The sequence below is a fragment of the Miniopterus natalensis genome, chromosome 19 (genome assembly GCF_054644295.1).
Source record: "Miniopterus natalensis isolate mMinNat1 chromosome 19, mMinNat1.hap1, whole genome shotgun sequence".
Taxonomy (NCBI): Eukaryota; Metazoa; Chordata; class Mammalia; order Chiroptera; family Miniopteridae; genus Miniopterus; species Miniopterus natalensis.
In genome coordinates this window covers 39,477,656-39,499,679 of record NC_142099.1, presented here as the reverse complement: position 1 = coordinate 39,499,679, position 22,024 = coordinate 39,477,656, and the positions used below count along the sequence as shown (strand labels likewise).

Sequence of the window (22,024 nt, the reverse complement as noted above, 5' to 3'; positions counted from 1 at the left end):
GCTGTCCCGGTGAAAAGCGGTGGGGGGGAGGAGGGGGCGGCTGGCGGTGCTTGTGGAGGTGGTGAAGGGATACTGGTAGTGGTCCTGGTGGACTCGGTGCTGTTGGTGGCGGTCGTGCTGGGCTCCAGGGAGTTGGTTTTAATGGTGAAGCAGCTGGCCAGTGTTTGAAAAGTGTTGTGACTGAGAAGAGACCTGGAATTATTTTGCACCTACTTGTGGGCCACATTGACCTTCTGACCCTCCAGGAAGATGTGATCTCTCCATCTCCTAAGAGTGGCCACATTCCTGCTCCTGGCTGTGCCAACACAGTGTACTTTTTGGAGTGTGGTTGGAGCAAGCCAGAGAACTTGGAAAGGTGGTGAAAGGTGGGGGAGTCAGGGTGTGCGGGCGCCAGTTAAATGCAGTGCACCTCGGTTCCCTGTATCGAAGGGCATGACTCAAGCGTTGTGCAGGTGATCAGGGTCACCGGAGGTGTTGGGCACAGGAGGTGCTTAGCAGTCAAGATGTTGGGGCATGGGGTTCAGCTCCTGGGCCCAGTGAATCCCCTGTTATGGCAAAAGGAGAAGGGTGTGTGTGTGTGTGTGTGTGTGTGAGCCGTCAGGTGCAGGACAGATGCCTTAAGCCGAAGTCTGAGCTGGGGAGCCAGATGTCTCAGCTGCAGGACCAAAAGAGTACAAGTTGCATGGGCCTCCAGAATGGAACCTGGGCCTCACCGCGTGGCAGGCGAGAATTCTACCACTGAACCAACCATGCACCAATGGGAAGGAGGGTACCAGGGCCCGTGCCAAAACCTGTCCGATTTCAGCAATAGGCCAACCTGCAACCCAAAACGAGGCTGCAGGCACTTCTATGACCCTTGGGCACCGCGCACAGCCAAGGAGGGACGAAGAGACCAAAGACTCTGCTAGCCAATCCTGCGTTTTCTCTGCGGGCCAAGGCCGCTCCCAGACTCAGTGTCACCAGAGGGGGCCAGGAGCTGGACCAAGGCTGGCCCACGCTCCTACCCCAAGCAGGGCAGGCGACGTGTGGCCGGCGCAGCTGAGCGCCCACGGTCCCTTCAGCGACTCCCAGGGGCGGCCCTAAGTCCCTTGGGGGTCTGGGTTTTCTGCCTATTTGTGGTGCGGGAGGGAGGGTGGAAGTGGGCGGTGAACGGAGGGTGGAAGGTGGAGGCCAGAGTTTGCAGAAACCCAAGGGTGCCAGCTAGGAAGGACTGCGATGGGTGTGGTCTCCTGCAAAACGTTGCGCAGTTGTCAGGAGTGGGATTCGAACCCACGCCTCCAGGGGAGACTGCGACCTGAACGCAGCGCCTTAGACCGCTCGGCCATCCTGACGGCAGGCTTGGTCACACTGCGGCTCACGTGGCTGAGACCCTACGCGAACATCTGTGCCCTCCACCCAACCTCGCTCTGGCGGAGTGGCTGTCGGGGTGCCCAACGGACGGGCCGCGCGCGCGGGCCAGTGGGGAGCAAGGACAGCCGACTGGCCTGGCTCGGCCGCCCGCGGCCTCTCGCCCCCCGGGCAGGGGCACGACGCGCGCCTACCTGCTCTGCCTTGCGGCCCGCTTGCCCTCCCGGGCCTCTCCCTCCCCGCGCGGCGCCCGCGGTGAAGGCCATAGGCAGCGCGCACTCGGAGTTTTCAGCTCCACTCGCGTCGGGGTCGGTCTCAGCCTCGCGGTCAGGCTGCTTCGTTGGCAGACGCGGTAGGTTCTGCGTCGGGAGCCACCACTGGGCGGGCGTGGTGCGGGAGCCCGCGGAAGCCGCGGCCCAGAGCGCAGCCTGCGAGAGGCGCGGCCGGGCGTCCTCGTTAGTATAGTGGTTAGTATCCCCGCCTGTCACGCGGGAGACCGGGGTTCGATTCCCCGACGGGGAGGCAGGTGCGCGCCTTTTGGTTCCTGGATGCCAAATGCGTGAGCTTTTCCCGCCTCTGCCCCTCGTGGAGGCGGAGGCCCCAGCTGTTTCCGCTTGTTCCCCAGCATCCGCCCAACCCCCAGCACACCTGCCCGCAGCCCCCGCAGGGCGCTCTGTTGCGGATCCCAGCTAGGGCCTCCTCGGGCCGACGCAGTCGGGTCGACTGGCCCGGCGTGGCTGTTGGAACGTGCTCCCGGCGACGTGCGGTGCGGCCCAATGGAGAGGGGCTTCTGCTACCAGGGGGCTGGAGCCCGAGGGGCAGGAGCGGCCGCGCAGCGAGAGCGCCCCCGGGAGGCGGTGGGCGGGGAGGGTGGCAGCCGCCTGGGCCGGGGCCGCGGTCTCTGAAAGTGCCCCTCCGTGCGGCGTGGTGGTGGCGGGCTGAGCACAGCTGCCCCGGGTTCGATTACCGGCCAACGCAGCTGAGCGACAGTTTGCGCAGCTCCTCAGAGCGCGCCTCCCCCGAGCGTGCGGGGCCCCGGGCCCGGCGGGCCAGCGCGGGAGGCGGGCGAGGGCGCGTGGTGGGCGGGGGAGACGGGCGGCGGAGCTCGGAGACGCAGGGGCGCTGGCGCCGATGGAGAAGGGCTTTTGCGCGGAGCGCGGCGGGAGGAGCGGGCGCAGGAGCTGCGGCGGGAGCCTGGCGTCGCTCCCGGGGTCTAGCGGTCCGGGCTGGGCGCTCCGGGCGCCGCGCCGCGGGCTCGGTTCGGGTCAGGGCGCCTTCTCTCCCCTCTGCCTCCTACGCTGCCCGAACAGTCCCCACGCACCTTTTAGCCGAAGCCCGCAGCCGCCGTCTCCCGACGCGGGGCCGTCGCGGCCTCTCGGCTCCTTTCACGTTTGGGCCCAGCCTCCCAGGCGACGGCTTCCCGCCGGCGCGGGCCTTCCTCCCCCGGGCGGCCCTCGGCGCCCCCCCCGCCTCGGGCGCTCGCCCCCCCCCCCCCCGCAGCCCCAACCGAGGGGCCCGGGACGCCCGCCTCCCGCTGCGACCGCGCGAGCACCAGGCCCCAGGCCGACCACGGCACGTGCTCCGCCGGACGGACCCGCGGTGGACAGGCCACCCCTTCGGCGGGAGCCCGGGGGCGCCCGCACCTGCGCCCGCACCTGCGCCCGCACCCGGCCGCCTGCCAGAGCGGCTCGCACCGCGAGGCTCCGTCGGCCGCCGCTGGGCAGCTTTCCCGCGCGAGCCGGGTCCGAAAACAACTTTCAAGCCTTATTTTCAAGAGTTTACCGTTTTCATACAATTTCTTCTTCTGGTATCTATGGTGCCTTGAGATGTCTCCCACGCACCGACTCTGGGTTTTCTCAGCTCGGAGCTCCCTGTCGCTCCTCGCAGCCCGCGGGTGTCCTCTAAGCCCTGGAACTGCAAGTGCTGGAACTGACGCTCCGGTCAGAACCCAGAGGCTCGCCCGGGAACAGCCATCAGTGTCTCTGCGTTTTCACACCTCTTCTAGTTGGGCCTCGGATCCCTGGGCCAGGGGCCCGCGCCCGCCTCGCCCCTCCCGGAGCTGACGCGCAGGCTCTCGGCGGCGCGGCGACCTCGCCTGGCGCGGCTGTTCATCGGAAACGAGCAGGCGGTGCCCGTCTGCGCCCCGCTCCGTCCTGTTGCCATCTCGCCCGGTTTTTCAGTGTCTGCCACTGTCTCGGCGGTGTCCAGGTGCGGGTTTAGGAGTTTAGGTTCCGAGCATGAGAGTCCATTTCGGGGGGAGTGGTCCTTTGCTGTCTTCATTTCTGTGGTGGGCAGTTTCCCTCCCTGGCTGTGCCCCAGCGGATACAGATGTCATTTTGGCATCTTTCATCTGTGGCTGCATCCTGTTCCATGCAGCGTGGACCATCCCTGATTTCTAGTGTGTTGCGTGAATGCTCACCTTTCCAAATATTTTACAACTTCAGAATAATCATAGTTACAATCTATTTCCTAGTTTCATAGATCTATCCTTTGTAGTAGCTGGTATCATATGAAATATGTCTGTTTCTTTATGTTACTGGTACGTTTCTTTCTCCTTTGATACTTTGGCACTAGAACTTTTGTTTCTGTTACTCGATTGCTTTTCCAATTACTGACACATATTGTGGGAAAATGGTTTGGTTCCCTGGGATCTCGCTTATAGTAGCCTGAGGCTCACAGTTTCTATTTCCTCTATGCACTTCAATACTTTTGTGATGGGTCAAATAGTCAGACCTACATATTTCAAACCATAGTACCAGAACAATTATAATATTGGTGTGGGTAGATTATTTCTTTGTATGACAAAGTCACATGTTTTTACATGAAAAACATTCAACTGCTCAAAATCCCCATACACAGGGTCAAGTGGCAAAAATAAAACAACAGAAACATTGGCAATATTTGGACCAGGGAAATCAGTTGTATTCTCTATAATATTTTCTCAGAAATCAATAAGGAGACCAGGCCCAGTGGGTATGGCTCAGAGCTGAGCATCGACCTAGGATCCAGGAGATGATGGTTTGATTCCCAGTCAGGGCACATGCCTGGGTCATGGGCTGGATCCCCAGTGGGGGGCATGCAGGAGGCAGCCGATCAATGACTCATCAATGATGTTTCTATCTCTCTCCCTCTCCCTTCCTCTCTCTGAAATCAGTAAAGTATAAATATATATTATATATTTTTTAAAAAGAAAAAGAAAAGAAAAGGAGACCAGAACAGTTGAAAAAATATGTACAATCCACGAGGGTGTTCACAGAAGGATTTCAAATAGACAAGCCCTATATCCCTTCTTGCTAGTAATCTATGAAATGCTGATTAAAACAAGCTTGTGAAATTTTATTTTTTAAAATATATCTTTATTGATTTCAGAGAGAGGAAAGGAGAGGGAGAGAGAGAGATAGAAACATCAATGATGAGAGAGTCATTGATCGAGCCCGCAACCTGGGCATGTGCCCTGACCCCGGAATCGAAACCCCGACCTCCTGGATCCTAGGTCGACGCTCAACTGCTGAGCCACGCCTGTCCGGGCGCTTGTGAAATTTTAAATACCTTTCTCATTTTAATATGAACACTTTCATACTAAAAGCAAAAGTGAAAGAATTTTGCTCTGAACACTTGTGTAGTGGCTTCATAGTGTCCCTCTAAAATTCATATGCTGTCTGAACCTCAGAATGTGACCTTATTTGGAATAGGGTCTTTGCAGATGTAATTAGCTAAGGATCTCACGATAAAACCATTCTGGATTAAGGGTGATCCCTAAATCTAATAACTGGTGTCCTTATAGAAAGAGGTTGGGACATATAGAGACACAGGGAGGCCATGGAAGGAGGAGATGGAGGCAGAGCCTGGAGTCACACTGCCACAAGCCAAGGGATCCTGGGAGCCATCAAAGGCGAGGGGGAGGCAAGGAAGGGTACCTCCCCAGGACCCCAGAGGGAGCAGGACCCTGCTGAGGCTTGATGGACTTTGGCCTCTGAAACTGTGAAACAATACATTTCTGTTGTGTAAACTACTGAGTTTGTGGTGCTTTCTTATGACAGACCTGGGAAAAGTTACAGTGCAAGTGGACAGTGGCACTAAAATCTGAGAGGGTCCCTCACACATTTGCCGTTTTCTCTGAAGTTTTCTGTTTGAAGAAGAAAATAGCTTCTGCAATCCTGTTTTATTTAGGCAAATACCAAGCCGTGAGATGAGCCCTCAGGAAAACTGTAAGTTAAATGCCTTCAATTTACAGCTTTCCATCCCTCCCCAGAGCCCGCCCCAACCGCCACTCTCCACCTTTGCCTCCTCTGAGGAAACCACCAGCTGGAGAAACTAGTTCTCTTTAAGATGCTGATGACTGTGTCCTCAACAAGGGAAAATGTGGATTGCCAGAAAACTAAACCCTCTCAGATTAGATTAAGTTAAGACATACGGACTGTATGAGACTATAAGCATATATGAGGAAACCTCAAAGACAACGGAAGACAGGACATGCCAGGCCGCACGCTGGCTGACTGGAAATGAAACTGAAAGCGGTCTTGGGAAGCCAGAACCGAAGACGTGACCACACTGGTCTTCTTTTCGCCATACTTCTCTCCAGTTTCAATAGTTTCTCTCTCCCTTCCTCTCTACTTCCCTCCCCATTCCTTCCCTCTCCCTCTCCCACAGGACTTGCTTTACTTCCACAGGCTCTAACAGGGTCTGATTCTATGTTCAATTAGGTACCTGCCATCATCTAAAGCCTGCACCTAATTTGCCTTTGGTCAGTCTAACTGTCCTCTGTGGACAGTGATGGGACCTGGTCTGCAGCGAGGTGGAGGATGGTGAATAAATTAGCTCTCCCAGTCATCAGCAGGGCACGGACAGTGGGGCAGAAATGACTTCCGGAAGCCTGGAAGGTCTAGGATGATCTCTGACTAGAGAGAGAAAGGTGAGATCGTAAAGCTCGGATCAAATGGGGAAGGAGAGTCATGCTTCCAGAAAAATCAAAAGGTTAAAAACCCTTGGTAACACGCATAGAAATAAAAACTACTTTTAATCGAACTTTTAATTAGGTACCAGATAGTGTCCATTGTACAGATGAGAAAATTGAAGTTTGAGAGCTGAGTACCTTTTCCAAAATCCCATAGTCTGGCTTAAAAAAATTTTTTTTAAACTGTGGTTAAAAACACACACACACAATTTGCCATCTTAATTACTTTTAATAATACAGTCAGTAGTGTTAAGCCTGTTCACGTTGCTGTGTAATACATCTCTAGGACTTCATCTTGAGAAACTGAAACCCTGTCTCCAGTCAACAAAACAACTCTCCGCTCCCCTCCTCCAGCCCCTGCAACCACTATTCTACTTTCTGTTTCTATGGATTTGATTATTTTAGATACTTTGTAGACAGTATTTGCTTTTTGTGACTGGCTTATTTCACGTAGCATATCGTCCTCAGGGTTCATCCACGTTGTATGTAGCACATGGCAGGATTTCCTTTTTTAAGGCTGAATAATATTCCATTCATTGTATGGACAGCTTTTTGTTTATCCATTCATCTGTCAGTGGACATTTGGGTTGGCTCTTGTGGATAATGCTGCAGTAAGCACGGCATGTGAAAATATCTCTCTGAGGTCTTGTTTGAATTCTTTTGGATACATAACCAGAAGTAGGATTGCTGGATCCTGTGGTAGTTGTATTTTTAATTATTTGGAGAAGTTCCATACTGGTTTCCAGAACAGCTACACCACTTTGCATTCCCACCAGCAGTATCTGCACATCTTCACCAGCACTAGTTGTTTTCTGTTTTGTTGTGTTTTGTGGCCCTTCTACTGGGTGTGAGGTGATATCTCTTGGTTTTGGTTTGCATTTCTCAAACAACTAGTGATATTGAGTGTCTTTTCGGGTTTGTTGGCTATTTATTTATCTTCTTTAGAGAAATGTCTATTCAGTCTTTTGCCCATTTTATAAATCAGGTTGTTTGTTTTTGGTTGCAGGAATTCTTTATATATTATGGATATTAAACTCATCAGACAATGATTTGCACATGTTTTCCTCTCATTCTGTAGGTTTTCTTTGCACTCTGTTGAATGATGTGAGAAGCTTTAAGTCTGATGTGGTCCCGTTTGTCTATCTTTGCTGTTGTTGCCACTATAATCTGACTTTTTACCATTATATCATGTTGCCCTACCGAGTCACGCTGCACAGTCGCCTGCATAGAGCATACAGCCTTTGACACTATTTTACGACTTTCTTAACGAAATTATTCTTGATCTTGAAAACGTTCTTTTGTGTTTGGACTGTTGGGGGCCCCCCGCCCCCGGCTCTGCGGCCCCCCAGCTCTGCCCCCCCCCCCCCCCCCCCCCCCCCCGCGGCCAGGGGCAGGGGTGCGTCTGTGCAGCCGCTCGGTCGGCCGCCGGCTGGGTCCGGGCTGCTGACCGTTGGCAGAAACGGGCCTGGTGACCGGGAGCTGCGCCGGGCGAGGCCGTTTCCTTCCTCTTTCTCCAGCCGCCTCCGGGCCCCGCGCGCTCCGGCCCCGTCTGCGTGGACTTTGGACCCAAAATGTTTCCGACCCTGCGTCCCGGCGGCGGGTGGCTGCTCCAGGCGCGGACGGTGTCGGCTCTGCTGCTGCTGGGTGAGTGGGGCGCTGGGGGAGTTAGGGTGCGCTGTGGGGAGTGGGGCGCTGTGGGGAGTGGGGCGCTGGGGGAGTTAGGGTGCGCTGTGGGGAGTGGGGCGCTGTGGGGAGTGGGGCGCTGGGGGAGTTAGGGTGCGCTGTGGGTGAGTGGGGCGCCGTGGGGAGTTAGGGTGCGCTGTGGGGAGTGGGGCGCCGTGGGGAGTTAGGGTGCGCTGTGGGTGAGTGGGACGCTGTGGGGAGTGGGGCGCCGGTGTGAGTGGGGCGCCGGGTGAGTGGGGCGCCGGGGGAGTGGGGCGCTGGGGGAGTTAGGGTGCGCTGTGGGTGAGTGGGGCGCCGTGGGGAGTTAGGGTGCGCTGTGGGGAGTGGGGCGCTGTGGGGAGTGGGGCGCTGTGGGGAGTGGGGCGCCGTGGGGAGTGGGGCACCGTGGGGAGTTAGGGTGCGCTGTGGGTGAGTGGGGCGCTGTGGGGAGTGGGGCGCCGGGGGAGTGGGGCGCCGGGGGAGTGGGGCGCCGGGGGAGTGGGGCGCTGGGGGAGTTAGGGTGCGCTGTGGGGAGTGGGGCGCCGGGGGAGTGGGGCGCCGGGGGAGTGGGGCGCCGGGGGAGTGGGGCGCCGGGGGAGTGGGGCGCTGGGGGAGTTAGGGTGCGCTGTGGGGAGTGGGGCGCCGGGAGAGTGGGGCGCCGGGGGAGTGGGGCGCCGTGGGTGAGTGGGGCGCCGTGGGGAGTGGGGCGTTGGGTGAGTGGGGCGCCGGGCACAGGCGGGAAGGGGGAGAGGGCCCTGACCTCCTACCCTTCCCCTGGGCCCTAAGGTCACGTTCAGAGGTCCTTGCACAGTCCCTGCACCAAACATTCGTGTTTACTTTGTAGCCTGGTGGGAGACAGGGAGGAGGTGAGGACTTGAGCGGTGGGTGCCTTCCAGGACATCTTGTTTTGGGTGCTGGCGGGAGGAGTTGGGGCTCCCCCCCATTACAACATGTTCTCTGGGTTCCCTCATACTGACTGGCCTCTTCTTTTTCACAGCGTCTGCAGACAGGGGAGCTGGTGAGTCTGCTCTGTGCCTCCTTGTTTTATGGTGTTATTGCCTGTTCACTAAAAATCAGGCTTGGGTTCAGCATGGGTGGTTCCCCCTTTTTAGTGGGGCCTGGGGTTTGATTCTTGGTAAGAGTCCTGCTGGATCCACCAAAGACCCAAAGACACAAAGGGAATGAGGCTACTGGAAGTACATGGGTCTGTAGTTGGGTGGACAGTGGACTCTGGCCCAGTGCCCCTGGGAGCTCCTTTGACATCCATGGTCCCTCCAAGGTTATTTATTCCCATTCCTTTCTGCCCTCTGCCCCTCAGCAGGTCTCCCAAAGGCCGTGGTGAGCCTCCAGCCCCCCTGGGTCAATGTGCTCGAGGAGGACAACGTGACTCTGAGCTGCCAGGGGGCCCACAGCCCTGGAGACCACTCCACCCTGTGGTTCCGTGATGGGACCCCCCTCCTGACCCAGGTCCAGCCCAGCTACAGCTTCAAGGCCAGCAGCAAAGACAGCGGGGACTACACGTGCCAGACCGGCCAGGCCAGCCTCAGCGACCCTGTGCATCTGGATGTGACTTCCGGTCAGTGGAGGAGGCCGGGAGGGTCTGGAGGACGATGCTGTGGACTCTGCTGACCTGGCACAGGGCTTCTAGGAAAGGGGGTGGCCGTTTTCTGGGAAGCATGACTGTGAGCTGTTGGAAGTAGTTTCTGTCCAGTCATTTCCCCTCTCCCCCCACTCCTTTGCTTCTGTGTGGGTGCCTCGGACTATCTGAGGTTGTTTGGCCTCAGTCCTGATTGAGCAAGAAAGTGACAAGGCCACAGCCAGGCCACCAGGGGGTGAGAGAAGCAGAAGGAAATATTTGTTCCAGAAAACTGTCCTGCCCTCATGGCAGTGTGGTCAGCACCGGGGTGGAGGCCAGCAGAAGGCAAAGGCCCGCAGATGGGTGTGCCTGGCATGCGCAAGGAAGCCTTTCTGCCCAGGGGGCAGGAGGCTGGGGGCAATGGAATCTGGAAGATGAGGGCAAAAGTGGGGAGAGGCTTGGAGTTGGTGCAATGACTTCATCTTTTATTCCCAAAGGAGGTGAGAATTCATTAGATGGTTTAAATTAAGGGAGTCACATGATCTGACTTAGGTTTACGTATATCTGAGTGTTCAGTCTAATAGATTCTGTAGAGAAATCCTCCTACACACAAATCACGCCCCACCCAATCTCTGAAATGTGAACACGTTTATACTGTAGCTGACTTCAACTGCACCTTGGTGCATATGCCCTGAAGATGACTGCATATAAGCATGCAGTGTTAAAATTCTGCATAAGGGTGATTTTTTTTATAGTCTTTTACGGTTCTGGTCTCAAAGAGATCCTGGTGGTGGATTCACTTTCTGCTGATGGTGCTCCAATGAAAGGGGAATAACTATTGACATAGGTGTTCAGAACAGGCTCCCCAAGCTGTGCTACTTTGGCATGGGAATTATGTTGAGCTGAAGGTGTCGAGACCCAGTGGGTTCATGACGAACTCTTACCTCTCCCTTAAAGAAATTAAATTAAGAGTCATCACCAGAAATGACTTTTTATGGCCTGTCTAGGGGGCAGGGCAAACTACTAACAACTGACCGTCTGCTCTTCTTACTGTCCTGCGGTGACCTTCCCCCTCGGAAGCCTGGTGCCTCACCTCATCCCAAGCTCAGGATGCCACATATCCTTCACTTTCTCCTTCTGTCTGATTCTCTCATGTCTGTGGGGCTCCCGTACATATGCATGTGATTAAATTTATTCATGTTTCTTGTCAATCTGTCTCATGGCTATTTGATTAATAACCAAACAAAAGAACCTGGAAGGGTGGAGGGAAGTTTTTCCCTCCCCTACAGACTCAACTTCAAAACCTGCCCAATGACATCACCTCTACCTATCTGGTCTCTGTGTCCATTGCTGGCCCACAAACAGCCGGTTGTACTTCTCGCTTCTCCTACAAAATAGTAAAAAGTGAGATTTTATAAGTTGGATCTGAAGGGTCACTAGATGGGAAGCACCTGGTCCCGTCCCTACATTGTACAAATAAATTAAGCCCATGAGAGCTCAGAGCCCAGAAGTTCATGTAAAAGCCAAAATCAAGTCCTGACTGCAGGTTTCTGTTCCATGCTGTCTCATCAACTATGCCTTGCTTTTCACATTCAGAATGTGGTTTTCTTAAATGTTTCCATTTAAGAAATTGTAGCATTTATTTTTCTAGGATAGCAATAGCAACTGGATTTTTTCTAATAAGTTTTCTGAAACATTCTTTATAGTCTTGTCCTCCAAAGTGCCTGAACTTTGGAGTCTGACTACTCTGCTATCAATGAAGGGAGGTGGTGGTGGGGAGTGGGGATGTTTGTAGGCAGGGTGGGAAAAGCAATTTTACATTTGAAACCTGTTTTAATGCTCCTCTTGTCCAGAGTTGCAACTGAACACTGAAGTCAAAACCTCACACATTTTCATTGCTTCTGTGGATGGAACATTCCATTCAGGGCGGGCGAGGCCTTACTAGGGCTCCACTCACTCACTTTCCAAAACTTGTTCAGAAGTTGCCATTCAATTACTAATCTCTAGACCATAAACACTGTGTCCACACAAACTGAAGGCTTCAGGTCCTGTTCCATAACCTCTGTAGTTACTGAAGTGAACTAGTTTCCTGACTCCAGTGCAGTGTCACCGGTGTGTGTGTGTGTGTGTGTGTGTGTGTGTGTGTGAGGGTTCCTCCTCTTTATATTTGAAACTTCTGAAGACTTCTTTCCTTCAGGGGCCCCGCAGACTCACAGGTAACACCATGTTTTGCCTGTAAGAGAATGCTCACATGTGCCACGAAGCATCCTTTCACCTTCTGTGAGTAATGCAGCTGTGGGCACGATGCTGCAAGGGCCTCGGCACCTAGCCGCAGAACCTTTCCTTCCCTTTTGTGTCTTTCAGCCTGGCTGCTGCTCCAGACCCCTCGCCTGGTGTTCCAGGAGGGAGACACCATTGTGCTGAGGTGCCACAGCTGGAAGAACTGGCGTCTGTACAAGATTATATTCTTCCAGGATGAAAAACCCAAGTGGTTTTCCCATGCAAATTCCAGCTTCTTCATCCCACAAGCAAACGTCAGTCACAGCGGCGAGTACCACTGCTCGGGATTCATAGGGCAGATGTCACACTCATCACGGCCTGTGAGCATCACTGTCCAAGGTAGGAACCCAGGGTGTTGAAGGAGCTTCAGGCCTTGGAAGGATGTGTAGGGCAGGGATTCCTTCGGTACCCGTGTTCTCCTGAGTGAGCCTCTTTGACACCAGTGGGAACCCTCAGAGTCCTAGCTCCACCTGATTGCTGTGTGGACATGCAGTTCTCTTCCAGCTCCCTCCTAAAGGATTATAGAAATGGTGTCATTCACTTGGAGTGTTAACTCTCAGGGGACAAAAGCCACCTTCCCATCCTCCTAAATCCATATAGGAGACATCACCACCCTCCCTCTTTTCCACCTCATTCAGACCACTCCACTTTGTCACATGTCCCTCTGTCCATAGGATTCTGAGGCTTGCTTGTGTCTCCCTAGGCTCCAGGCTTAGCTCAGGGCAGCCATGTGGCATGACAGTCTCGCCACATGCCTTTCAGGGAGCATTCCAAACCATTTCTACCAGACGAGTGTTGGGCAGTGAACACAGCCCAGTCCTGGGCTCAGGAGGTGGTGCGGGAAGTACTGTTGATGTGGTCTGTGGGTTCCCTAGTTCACTGTTCTCCAAAGGCTGTTCTGCAGTCACATTATGTTCATAATACACATCAAAGGCTTCAAGAAGCTTTGTTGTAAAGAAAACTTTTAAATTAAGTTTCATAAGGCATTTGCAAAACCCACGTGACCACAAAACCTTTTCCTCTGTAACTTTGTAGGAGAGGAAGAAATGTCCTCTACCCTTCAAGCTTCTCTCATCTGGTCTAATAATTAAATTGATATGAAATAGATTAACAAGAAAATGAACAAATTTAATTACATACATACGTAGGGAACCCCACAGACAGGAGACGTTCAGAGACAGGAAGAGAAGGTGAGGAATATATGGCGTTCTGAGCTGAGGATGAGGTAAGGCATGGGGGCTTCAGAGGGCAGGGAGGTCATTGCGGGATAAGAGCACATGTTCTGTAGTTAGCAGTTTGCTCCGCCCCCTAGATAGGCCATAGAAAGTTATTTCTGGTGGTAGTATCTGGTGTTACTATGGGCAAGGCCCCTGATTTAAAATCTTTCAGGGAGAAGTAGGAATTTCTTGTGAAGCAGGGTCTCAGTTGCCTTCAGCTGAAAATATCCACATGCCAAAGTAGCACAGCTTGGGGAACCTGTTCTGAAACCCTTCAACTTCTGTCAGTGTCCCTCCAAACAGACGGGTGCACGATCACCCACTGAGAAGCGCTGACAGTGCTTTACTGGAAGGCAGGAGATGAAGGGGTGCTCTGCAGACTTCGGACCTGTCTACTCCTGACCACAGCCTTAGCCCCTAGCCTGGAGGACTTCACAAAGGGAGCACTGGGGACCTGACTGTTGATTCAGATTTCTGCTTTAACAACTGTCATCTCTCCGTTCCTCTGCCTCTTGTAATAGGTCCTGGGGTTCCATCCATCTCGCTGGTCTTTCCACCATGGCCCCAAATTGCATTCTGCCTGATGATGGGACTCCTGTTTGCAGTGGACACAGGGCTGTATTTCTTTGTGCAGAAAGAACTTCAAAGCTCAATGGGGGACTGGAGGGATGACAAAGTCACATGGAGCAAGAGATCTGAGGACAAATGACCCCTCATCCCCTGCATAAGAACTACAGCGCTTCTTCAGGCCAGCCCTCCCCCCCTCCCCCACCCCTCCTGGACGGCAAACAGGCAAAGGGGTCTGGGGAAAGGAAGGGCCTATAAGCTCCAGAGAAGCTCCACTAGGCTCGCCCTCACTGACGTCCTGGCGGTCAAGCTCTGTGAGGACTGACAGCAAATGTGTTCTCGCAGATCCTAGACAGAGGCTCCTCAAGGATACGAAAGCTCACTAAATTCTGCTTCTACTTTCAAAACAAACCCAGCACTCTGCCCATTTCTTTGCGCTGGCCCCTTGGTCCCAGCTGCCACCGGCTCACTTGCACTGCCACATCCTCCTCCTCAAAGGTCTGTTCTCACCACAACCACCAGAGCAATCTTTTAAAAATGTATTTTTCTGTCACACCTCTGCCCAAAGCCATGCATGCAGTCGTGTCCCCTTGCACTTAAGAGTAAAAGCTAAGGCCTTTGCAGTGTTCTCAGGCTCCGCCTGAGCTCGCTCCTCGCGGCCGCCCGCCCCTGGGTCCTTTAGCGCATCGGTCACACTTCTGCCCAGGGCTTGTTGCTCCCTGCTTCTGGAACGTTCTTCCTCAGAGATGCCTCGTCGCGCTTCGCCATGGTCTTTCCCGAAATGCCACCTTATTACTGGGTCTCTTTGGTCACTCAGTAGAATCCCACTCCCCCACCACTCGCAACTCCCCTCTCCTGCTCTGTTTTTCCTCATTGTGCTTACTACCAACCGATGCCCCTAATACGCTCACCTGGTCAATGGTTTAGTGCCCAGCCCTCCTGCCCTGGGAGTGTGGGCCCCGGGAGCGCAGGCCTCCGGCTGCTTCCCTCACTGCTGTGCACCTACAGTCTAGCTCAGGGCCTGGCACATGGTGAAGAGCTCAATAAATATTTGTGGAATGAGTAAATTCTTTAGTAAATTTAGAGAATTTTAAACCTTGAAAGTCCTCAGAAATGAGGTCATCCAATCTCCTCATTGTAAAACTGAGGAAGCTGTGGCCCAGGTGCTTGAAATGACTTGTTGAAGGGCATAGAGGTGGTTGGTCACAGGCCTTTCTGTACACGCTTTTGGATCATAGGACACATCTTGTTATACAACTTGCCTTTTGTACTCAGCCACAAGGGTCCCCCTCCCCTTCACAATGGCTATTTGTCATCAATGTCTGTTCTATGTTTCAAGATGCTCAGACTAAATTACTAAACATGAATGGATATACTGAACGGAAGGTCCGTGAATTAGCGGGTGAAGCAGCGAATGAGGCCGGGGGAGTGTGAGGCCGCGGTTGATGCGGCGGGAGCGCTGGACCCGCAGCCGGCGGGTGGGCGGGGGCTGGGGCCGCTGAGGGCCGGAGGCCAGGCGGCCCCTGGACGGCGGTCGCGGGCCAGGCCCCGCCCTTCCCGGCCGCACCTGCCCGCAGCCCCTCGGCTGAAACGCCCCGACGGTGACGGCGGGCCTGGGGCCTCGGCCCGAGAGCGAAGGAATTTAAGCGGCAACTTTCAAAAAGCTGTTGACGGAGAAAGGCCCGCGCCCTCTCCCAGCCCCGCAGCTTTCGGAAGGTGAAAGGCGCCGCTTTCGGGGAGGGTTTTAGCTTCTTAAAAAGAGCGGCGGTTGCCTTTGAATCGGGCAAATTACGAGGCTCCCTGCCCGCGGCCTTCGGCCCGCGACGAGCTGCGCGGTGCACCCGGCGTCCGCGGACGGGCTCGCCCCGTCCGCCCTGCGCGTCCCGCGGGCCCCGTGGGCTCGGGGACGCCGCCCGGAGCTCGAACGCGACGCTCGGGGCGCAGAGCGGCGGGAGGCCCGCGGGGGGCCGAGAGCGCGTCCGGGGCAGCCCCGCGGCTCCGGCTCGCGGAAGGCGACCTGCTGACGGAGGGGAAGCGGCGCCAAGAACCGGCCTGCAGCTCGTTGGTTTCTAGAGAAAGGCAAAGGGCTGCGGGGGCCGGGGGCCGAGCGCGGGGCTCCGCGGGGCAGGCGGGACGCTGCGCCGCCCCGCGCCGCCGACGGCCCGACCCCGGGGAGCTCGCCGCCCGCCGCACACCCGCGCGTCCCGCCGCAGCGGCCCCGCCCCGGCCCAGGCGCGCGTCCGCGGGGAGCCCCGGGGCCAGGCGGTCGCGGCGTCGCGCCAGCGCGTCCGTGGAGTCCCGGTGACGCCACGGGGGCCGTGGCCTCGGTCGCGTGGCTCAGGTCCGGCCTCGCTGACGGCTTTCGTTCTCCTGTGCGTGCCCGTCGCCGTCTTCAGTTCACACCTTGTGATTTAACTTTTTTAGCCTTTGCTCCAAGCGCGGCGTCTGGCAGTGTAAGTGCTGAAATGAGCCGCGTGAAGGCGCCCGCGAGCAGAGGGACGGACGGCCCACGGTAAGCGCCTGCCCGCGCCGGGACGGCCGGGACACCGGGCACGCACGCGGGGCACCCGGGGCCGCGTCGCAGCCCGCGGTCTGAGTCTGCGCTCCTAACGAGCGCCCGGGCTGCCTCGCGAGCCGCAGCTCCACTTCCATTTACCACAGCGAAGGAAGGCTCGGAGCGGTCAGAGGGATTCCCGAGGCAGCCCGGCAGCAGCGGCGCAGTTTGGCCGACGCCCCAGTCCCCCCAGGCCCCCGTCCCCCCAACGCCCCAGTGCCCCCGAGGCCCCCGGCCCCCGAGGCCCCAGTCCCCCCGAGGCCCCCGTCCCCCCAACGCCCCAGTGCCCCCGAGGCCCCCGTCCCCCCCAGGCCCCCGTCCCCCCAACGCCCCAGTGCCCCCGAGGCCCCCGTCCCCCCCAGGCCCCCGTCCCCCCGAGGCCCCCGTCCCCCCAACGCCCCAGTGCCCCCGAGGCCCCCGTCCCCCCCAGGCCCCCGTTCCCCCGAGGCCCCCGTCCCCCCCAGGCCCCCGTTCCCCCCAGGCCCCCGTCCCCCCAACGCCCCAGTCCCCCCAGGCCCCCGTCCCCCCCAGGCCCCCGTTCCCCCGAGGCCCCAGTCCCCCCAGGCCCCCGTCCCCCCCAGGCCCCCGTCCCCCCGAGGCCCCAGTCCCCCGAGGCCCCCGTCCCCCCCAGGCCCCCGTTCCCCCAACGCCCCTGTCCCCCCAACGCCCCAGTCCCCCCAGGCCCCCGTCCCCCCCAGGCCCCCGTTCCCCCGAGGCCCCCGTCCCCCCGAGGCCCCCGTCCCCCCGAGGCCCCCGTCCCCCCCCGAGGCCCCAGTCCCCCGAGGCCCCAGTCCCCCGAGGCCCCCGTCCCCCCCAGGCCCCCGTCCCCCCCAGGCCCCCGTCCCCCCGAGGCCCCCGTCCCCCCACGCCCCAGTCCCCCCGACGCCCCCGTCCCCCCGAGGCCCCCGTCCCCCCGACGCCCCCGTCCCCCCGAGGCCCCCGTCCCCCCGAGGCCCCCGTCCCCCCGACGCCCCCGTCCCCCCAGGCCCCCGTCCCCCCGAGGCCCCCGTCCCCCCCAGGCCCCCGTTCCCCCGACGCCCACGTCCCCCAGGCCCCGCCCTCACCCCCGGGGCCTCACTCAGCCTCCGGCTTGGCGGCGCCAGCTCCTCCAGGACAGCAAGGTTTGTCCGTAACTAGCGGCTCCCAGATCAGAAATTATCTCCTTTGTGATCGTCAAGAGGAAGGAATTGAAACGAGCAACTGCGCTCCCCTCCGCGCCCCGCCGGCCCCACGCGCCCCGCGGGCTCTTTTCCTGGCTTCGGGGACTCGGCAACCCGCGGAGGTGGAGCCCGTGGGGGGAGCGGGTCCGGGGGAGCCTGAGGCCTCGACGCCGCCGCTTGAGCGCTGAGAAGCCCAGTCAGCTACCGGCGAACCGAGGCCTGCCTTCGGTCAGGAGCCGCGGCCGCCGGCCCGCCCCGGGCTCGGCGTCTAGAGAAGGTTCAGCGCCTCGCTGTTGCGTAAAGAAAGGTATAGATAGGCCCGGAGAGGCTGGAGTCGAAAGGAAAAACATATTTTCATAGTTAGGGCTGGTCCTTTGTCCCAACTGCTCCCTGGCCCGACAGGCCAGTCTCTTACCTGCAGGAAGGAAACCTCAGCTCCACGTTCACAGCGCGGCACAACCTTCACAGTGGACACGCAGCGTGAAAAGTGGTGATGGACCGACAGTCCTTTCTCGGCAATTAAACTCTATGTGGGGAGGAAAAGAGTAAAGACACGTCTGTCAGGAGTGGGATTCGAACCCACGCCTCCAGGGGAGACTGCGACCTGAACGCAGCGCCTTAGACCGCTCGGCCATCCTGACCCGCGGAGGCGCTGTTGCTGCTTAAGGTTAGGTATCTTCATGATGGCAGGTTACGTCCGCTCGGAGTTTATTTATAGTGTTAAATAACCTAGAACTGCCCCTGGACTCTTTCGCCAAGCAGGGGCAATAAAGCTGCCTCCCTTTCCCTATCTCATCCTGCCTCACCATCCTAAACGGAAAAGACCCATTTTCCCGGGCGCCCCTTCTCTGGAGGGGCCGAGCCACGCCTGGTGGCACCTCGCCCGCGGTCTCCCTCACCCTCCGCCCCACATCGCCCGACAGGAGGAGCGAGTGCAGGTATGTTCTGAGAGGACGCCTCGGAGTCACCGACAAAATGCTCGAAGGCGCGCGGGGAAGGCGCCCGGCTGCACTAGGCTCAGGTAGGGAGCGGAGAGGCGCGCCGGCAGCGGGCGTTGGTGGTATAGTGGTGAGCATAGCTGCCTTCCAAGCAGTTGACCCGGGTTCGATTCCCGGCCAACGCAGAGGCTTTTTCTCTCTTTGCTACCACAAGGGGCCGCTGGATTCCAGAGGTTTCTCCTGCCTTTTTTGTAAACAGAGTTCCTAGAGGCTGTAGCCCAGCATCAGAGGAAGTGCAGTTTATTAATTGAATTAAATAAATGGAAAATCTTAAACACTCCCTCAGTTCAGCTACTGGGGATGTTTCAGCACTTTAGAAACAACTTGGGAATGAGCCCTCTACTTCCATGGTCAAGTTTATGAAATCTAAGTACTGGCCAAATTTTTCCGATGAAAATGTAACGTCCAGCTAAACCGTGTTGTGTGTAAGTAGCATACACAGCTGTGTGAACACTAAGTACGAAGAAATATAATTAATATGTTCATGTTAGTTACATGTTGAAATATTTTCATATATTGGGTTACATAAGGTAAATTATGAAAATTATCACCTATTTCTTCTTACTTTTGAAAATGGCTATTGGGAAGTATAAATTTCTACAGGACTCCCATTACGTTTTAGTAGTCACGCGCCGGTCTAGACAGCAAAGTTGCAACTTTGCTAGCAACCTGTATCTGTCACAGAATAAATAGCTCTTACTAAGTAGTTTACTAAGCAATGGTTTTCACACAACGTTGCAGAACATCCCCGCCTGACACGCGGGTTCGGTTCCCCGACGAGGAGGCAAAGGATGTCCTTTTTCCCTCCCTTTTTTTTTTCTTAAAAAAAAGATTCATGCACCTTTTTAAAAAGGTATATGCCTTTATCGATTTCAGAGAGAGGAAGGGAGAGGGAGAGAGAGATAGAAACATCAATGATGAGAGAGTCATCGATCAGCTGCCTCCTGCACGGCCCTGCTGGGGATGGGGCCCGCCGCCCGGGCGGGTGCCCTGACCGGGGATCGAACCGCGGGCTCCTGGGTCCTGGGTCGCCGCTCACCCGCTGAGCCACGCCCGGCCGGGCCTGCCCGTCCTTTCCTGAGTCCTCCCTTCGCTGAAACAAAAATTACTCTTACATAACTAGATTTTCTCTAAGGGTACCTTTCTCGCGTGAGAATTTCGAGGCGATGGGCAACAGCTCTGGCGGGTGCGGCCTGACCCTGGTGCTGCGTGAAACGCGTCGCGTCCTTACTCCCGCGGCGCAGCTCCCCGGACCCGCCGCCGGGGGCGCCTTCTCGCCGCGTGCTGTCCCCCCGCCCACCGAGCCCCCACACCCGCCTGCGCAGCGGAGGAGGACCCCAGGGCCGCGGCTCTGCCCCAGCCCCACGCTCGGAATTTCCGCCTTTCCCCCTCGTTCATCTCTCCCCGACCACCCGCGCGCTTCCCTGCGCCGCGGCGCCGCCGCGTCCTCAAGTCCGCCGCCTGCGCGAAGGCGCGCCAGCTGGGAAACGCCTCCCCACTTCGGTGACGGGAAGAAGCAAAGCTTTAGATCTGCACCGGACAGTCCAGAGAAATGAGCCCTGGTCTGACAGGGACCTGCTTTTACCACCAACCAACGGTCTGCTTATACTAAAGTCCTTTAATTCCCTCGGCTTCTGGTCTGCGAGGGAACAGGGCCAATTCCACAGGTTTCGAGAGCCTTCGTGGGAGTAAGTCCTCTGCAGTAATCCCTGCACCGGCACCTGGCTCATATTAAAAAATGTAATGTTTTTCCTGGATATAATAGTAATATATATGTTGGGGGCAGAGCTGTGGATCACGCTCTGTGGACGGTGATGGTGGGAGGCGGGAGGGCACCTAACAGGAAAGGACCGCGGTTGTCTGGTGATGATTCACCTCGCTAACGACAGACGCGAGGTTGTCCTACAGGCCCTGGGAAACTGGAGGACGTGCTCCGAGAGGAAAAACAGAGCTGCAGAAAGATAAAAGACACCTTGGGGCTGGATGGGTCCCTTGCTCAGAAAAGAAAATGCATTTTGAGAACAGGCCAAGGACAGGATGTGCTTTGATTTGGTTGCTGTGCCAGGACCCTGACCAGCTCTGGGAGTTTGCCTCAGGAATGGTGACCATTCTCAGGTCCCAGGAACTGGCAGAGCTGGGTTTTAACACCACTGAAAATTAACTACCTAGTTATCGGACTTCAGGATCCTGGAAGGAGACACTCGGACCACAGACCCTGCAGCCGCCCCGCGCCTCCCCCTGCCCGCAGCCCTTCCTCCCCCCGCAGCCCGCGGGCTGGCAGGAGGGGGCGGAGCAGCACTTGCAGGGCGACTGCTGCTCGCCCGCGCTGCCGCAGGATCGCGGTGAGCGCCGCGGGATTCAGCCCCTCTCTGCTTAATTGGCTCAAGTGGTGACAGGCAGCCTGGACCCACTGTGTCCGGTTTCATGTAGTTCTTGTAGAAAATATGGAAAATGAACATGTCACGAAGAAGAAAAGGCAGCCATATTTTTACCATCCAGGAAATACTTATTAATATTTTGCTGTATGTTTATCTCTGGTATTTTTAAATGCAAAATTGAAATCATACGGTGTATATTTTTAAATTTACTCGAGTGTTTACTTAAAATGTGAATATTTCTATATTCATTAAATATTACTCTAAAACATTACTCAGATGACTTCACTGTGTTGTGCCTTATGGCTACGTAATAATTTCTGTATCAGATCTCCTATTTTTGAGTAGTTATGCAGTTTCCAGTGTTTTCCTGTCTCCTTTGGGATGGCAGCTCCTGAAATCTCTGCTGAGTACGTGCAGCCCTTAGCCTCTGGCTGTATTTTCATCCTGGCCTCCTGGAGGCTCTGCTCAGTCCGCACCCAGTTCAAGGGTCAGCCAGAGAGGTGAGAGGGAATTCATCCGCAGCTGCGGCTTGCCGAAGGAGGCATAGTCATCTCCCTGGACGTCACTGGACAGGGTGGCGCCGCAGGAGGCCTGGGGGCAGGGGCAGGGGCGACGCGGTGCTCGCGCCCGGTGCAGCGAGGGGTCGGCCGGCCAGCGCCTGGACGGCGGGAGGCGACAGAGACTCAAGAAGCCTGTGGCCCTGAAATGGCCCAGGGACGAAGACGCGTCCCTCCTCTCTCTGGGTGGCTCTGGGTCATTAGCGGGCACCGGCCAGGAGCGCAGGTTGATGGTGTTGGAATAGGAGTCTCCGCGCGTGGACGCCGGGCCGACGTGACTGTGAAGCCCGTAGGCCGCGGGCACCTAGCGCGCCCGCAGGGACCTTCAGAACCGCTGGGTGGAGCATTCGGCTCCTTACTTGGACTTTATATTTTGCACGACATGACTGGTATTTTAAATTTCCACAATATTCGCGCCTGTGCACGTGAGCTCACAAACTGTCTAGATCGGCAGCAGCGCTCACGGCCGTCTTCCTCTGAGCAGGGCCAGCGAGCTCCGGAGCCCACCGGGCGCTCCCGGCCACGCGCGGCCGCTCGTCCTCCACGCGCCGCTCTGAGCCGCGAGGTCTGGCAGGTGCGGCCGGGGCCGGGCCGGGCTCCCGCAGCCGCCTGGGGTCCCGCGGCCCGCCGCGCCCCGCCGGCCCCCGCGAGGCTGCCGGTCCGAGCCCAGCGGGGCGGGCCCGCGTTTCGACCCGGCCGCGCCCGGGCTGCGCGCGAGGAGGAGGTCGCGGCGGCGCGGAGCCCGCGGCCGCGCCGGGAAGCGGGCCCTCTGGT

At 57.1% G+C, this 22,024-nt stretch overlaps 1 protein-coding gene and 4 non-coding genes across 5 annotated transcripts; 3 read left to right on the top strand and 2 right to left on the bottom strand.

Moving 5' to 3' along the window:
• Nucleotides 1-1,248: 1,248 nt before the first annotated feature.
• On the bottom strand, nucleotides 1,249-1,331 carry TRNAL-CAG (transfer RNA leucine (anticodon CAG)). The gene has a single exon. It is a non-coding gene; the product is annotated as a tRNA-Leu (tRNA).
• Nucleotides 1,332-1,797: 466 nt separating this feature from the next.
• TRNAD-GUC (transfer RNA aspartic acid (anticodon GUC)) lies at nucleotides 1,798-1,869 on the top strand. Its single transcript has one exon. It is a non-coding gene; the product is annotated as a tRNA-Asp (tRNA).
• Nucleotides 1,870-7,820: 5,951 nt separating this feature from the next.
• On the top strand, nucleotides 7,821-14,033 carry LOC107535118 (low affinity immunoglobulin gamma Fc region receptor III-A-like). Its single transcript, XM_087828042.1, has 5 exons — nucleotides 7,821-7,945; nucleotides 8,961-8,981; nucleotides 9,282-9,539; nucleotides 11,904-12,158; nucleotides 13,558-14,033. Exons 1-5 carry the CDS (start codon nucleotides 7,873-7,875, stop codon nucleotides 13,743-13,745), a joined length of 795 nt encoding a protein of 264 aa, XP_087684168.1. The 5' UTR covers nucleotides 7,821-7,872; the 3' UTR covers nucleotides 13,746-14,033.
• A 3,842-nt stretch (nucleotides 14,034-17,875) lies between these two features.
• On the bottom strand, nucleotides 17,876-17,958 carry TRNAL-CAG (transfer RNA leucine (anticodon CAG)). The gene has a single exon. It is a non-coding gene; the product is annotated as a tRNA-Leu (tRNA).
• Nucleotides 17,959-18,368: 410 nt separating this feature from the next.
• Nucleotides 18,369-18,440, top strand: TRNAG-UCC (transfer RNA glycine (anticodon UCC)). Its single transcript has one exon. It is a non-coding gene; the product is annotated as a tRNA-Gly (tRNA).
• The last annotated feature ends 3,584 nt before the right edge of the window (nucleotides 18,441-22,024 follow it).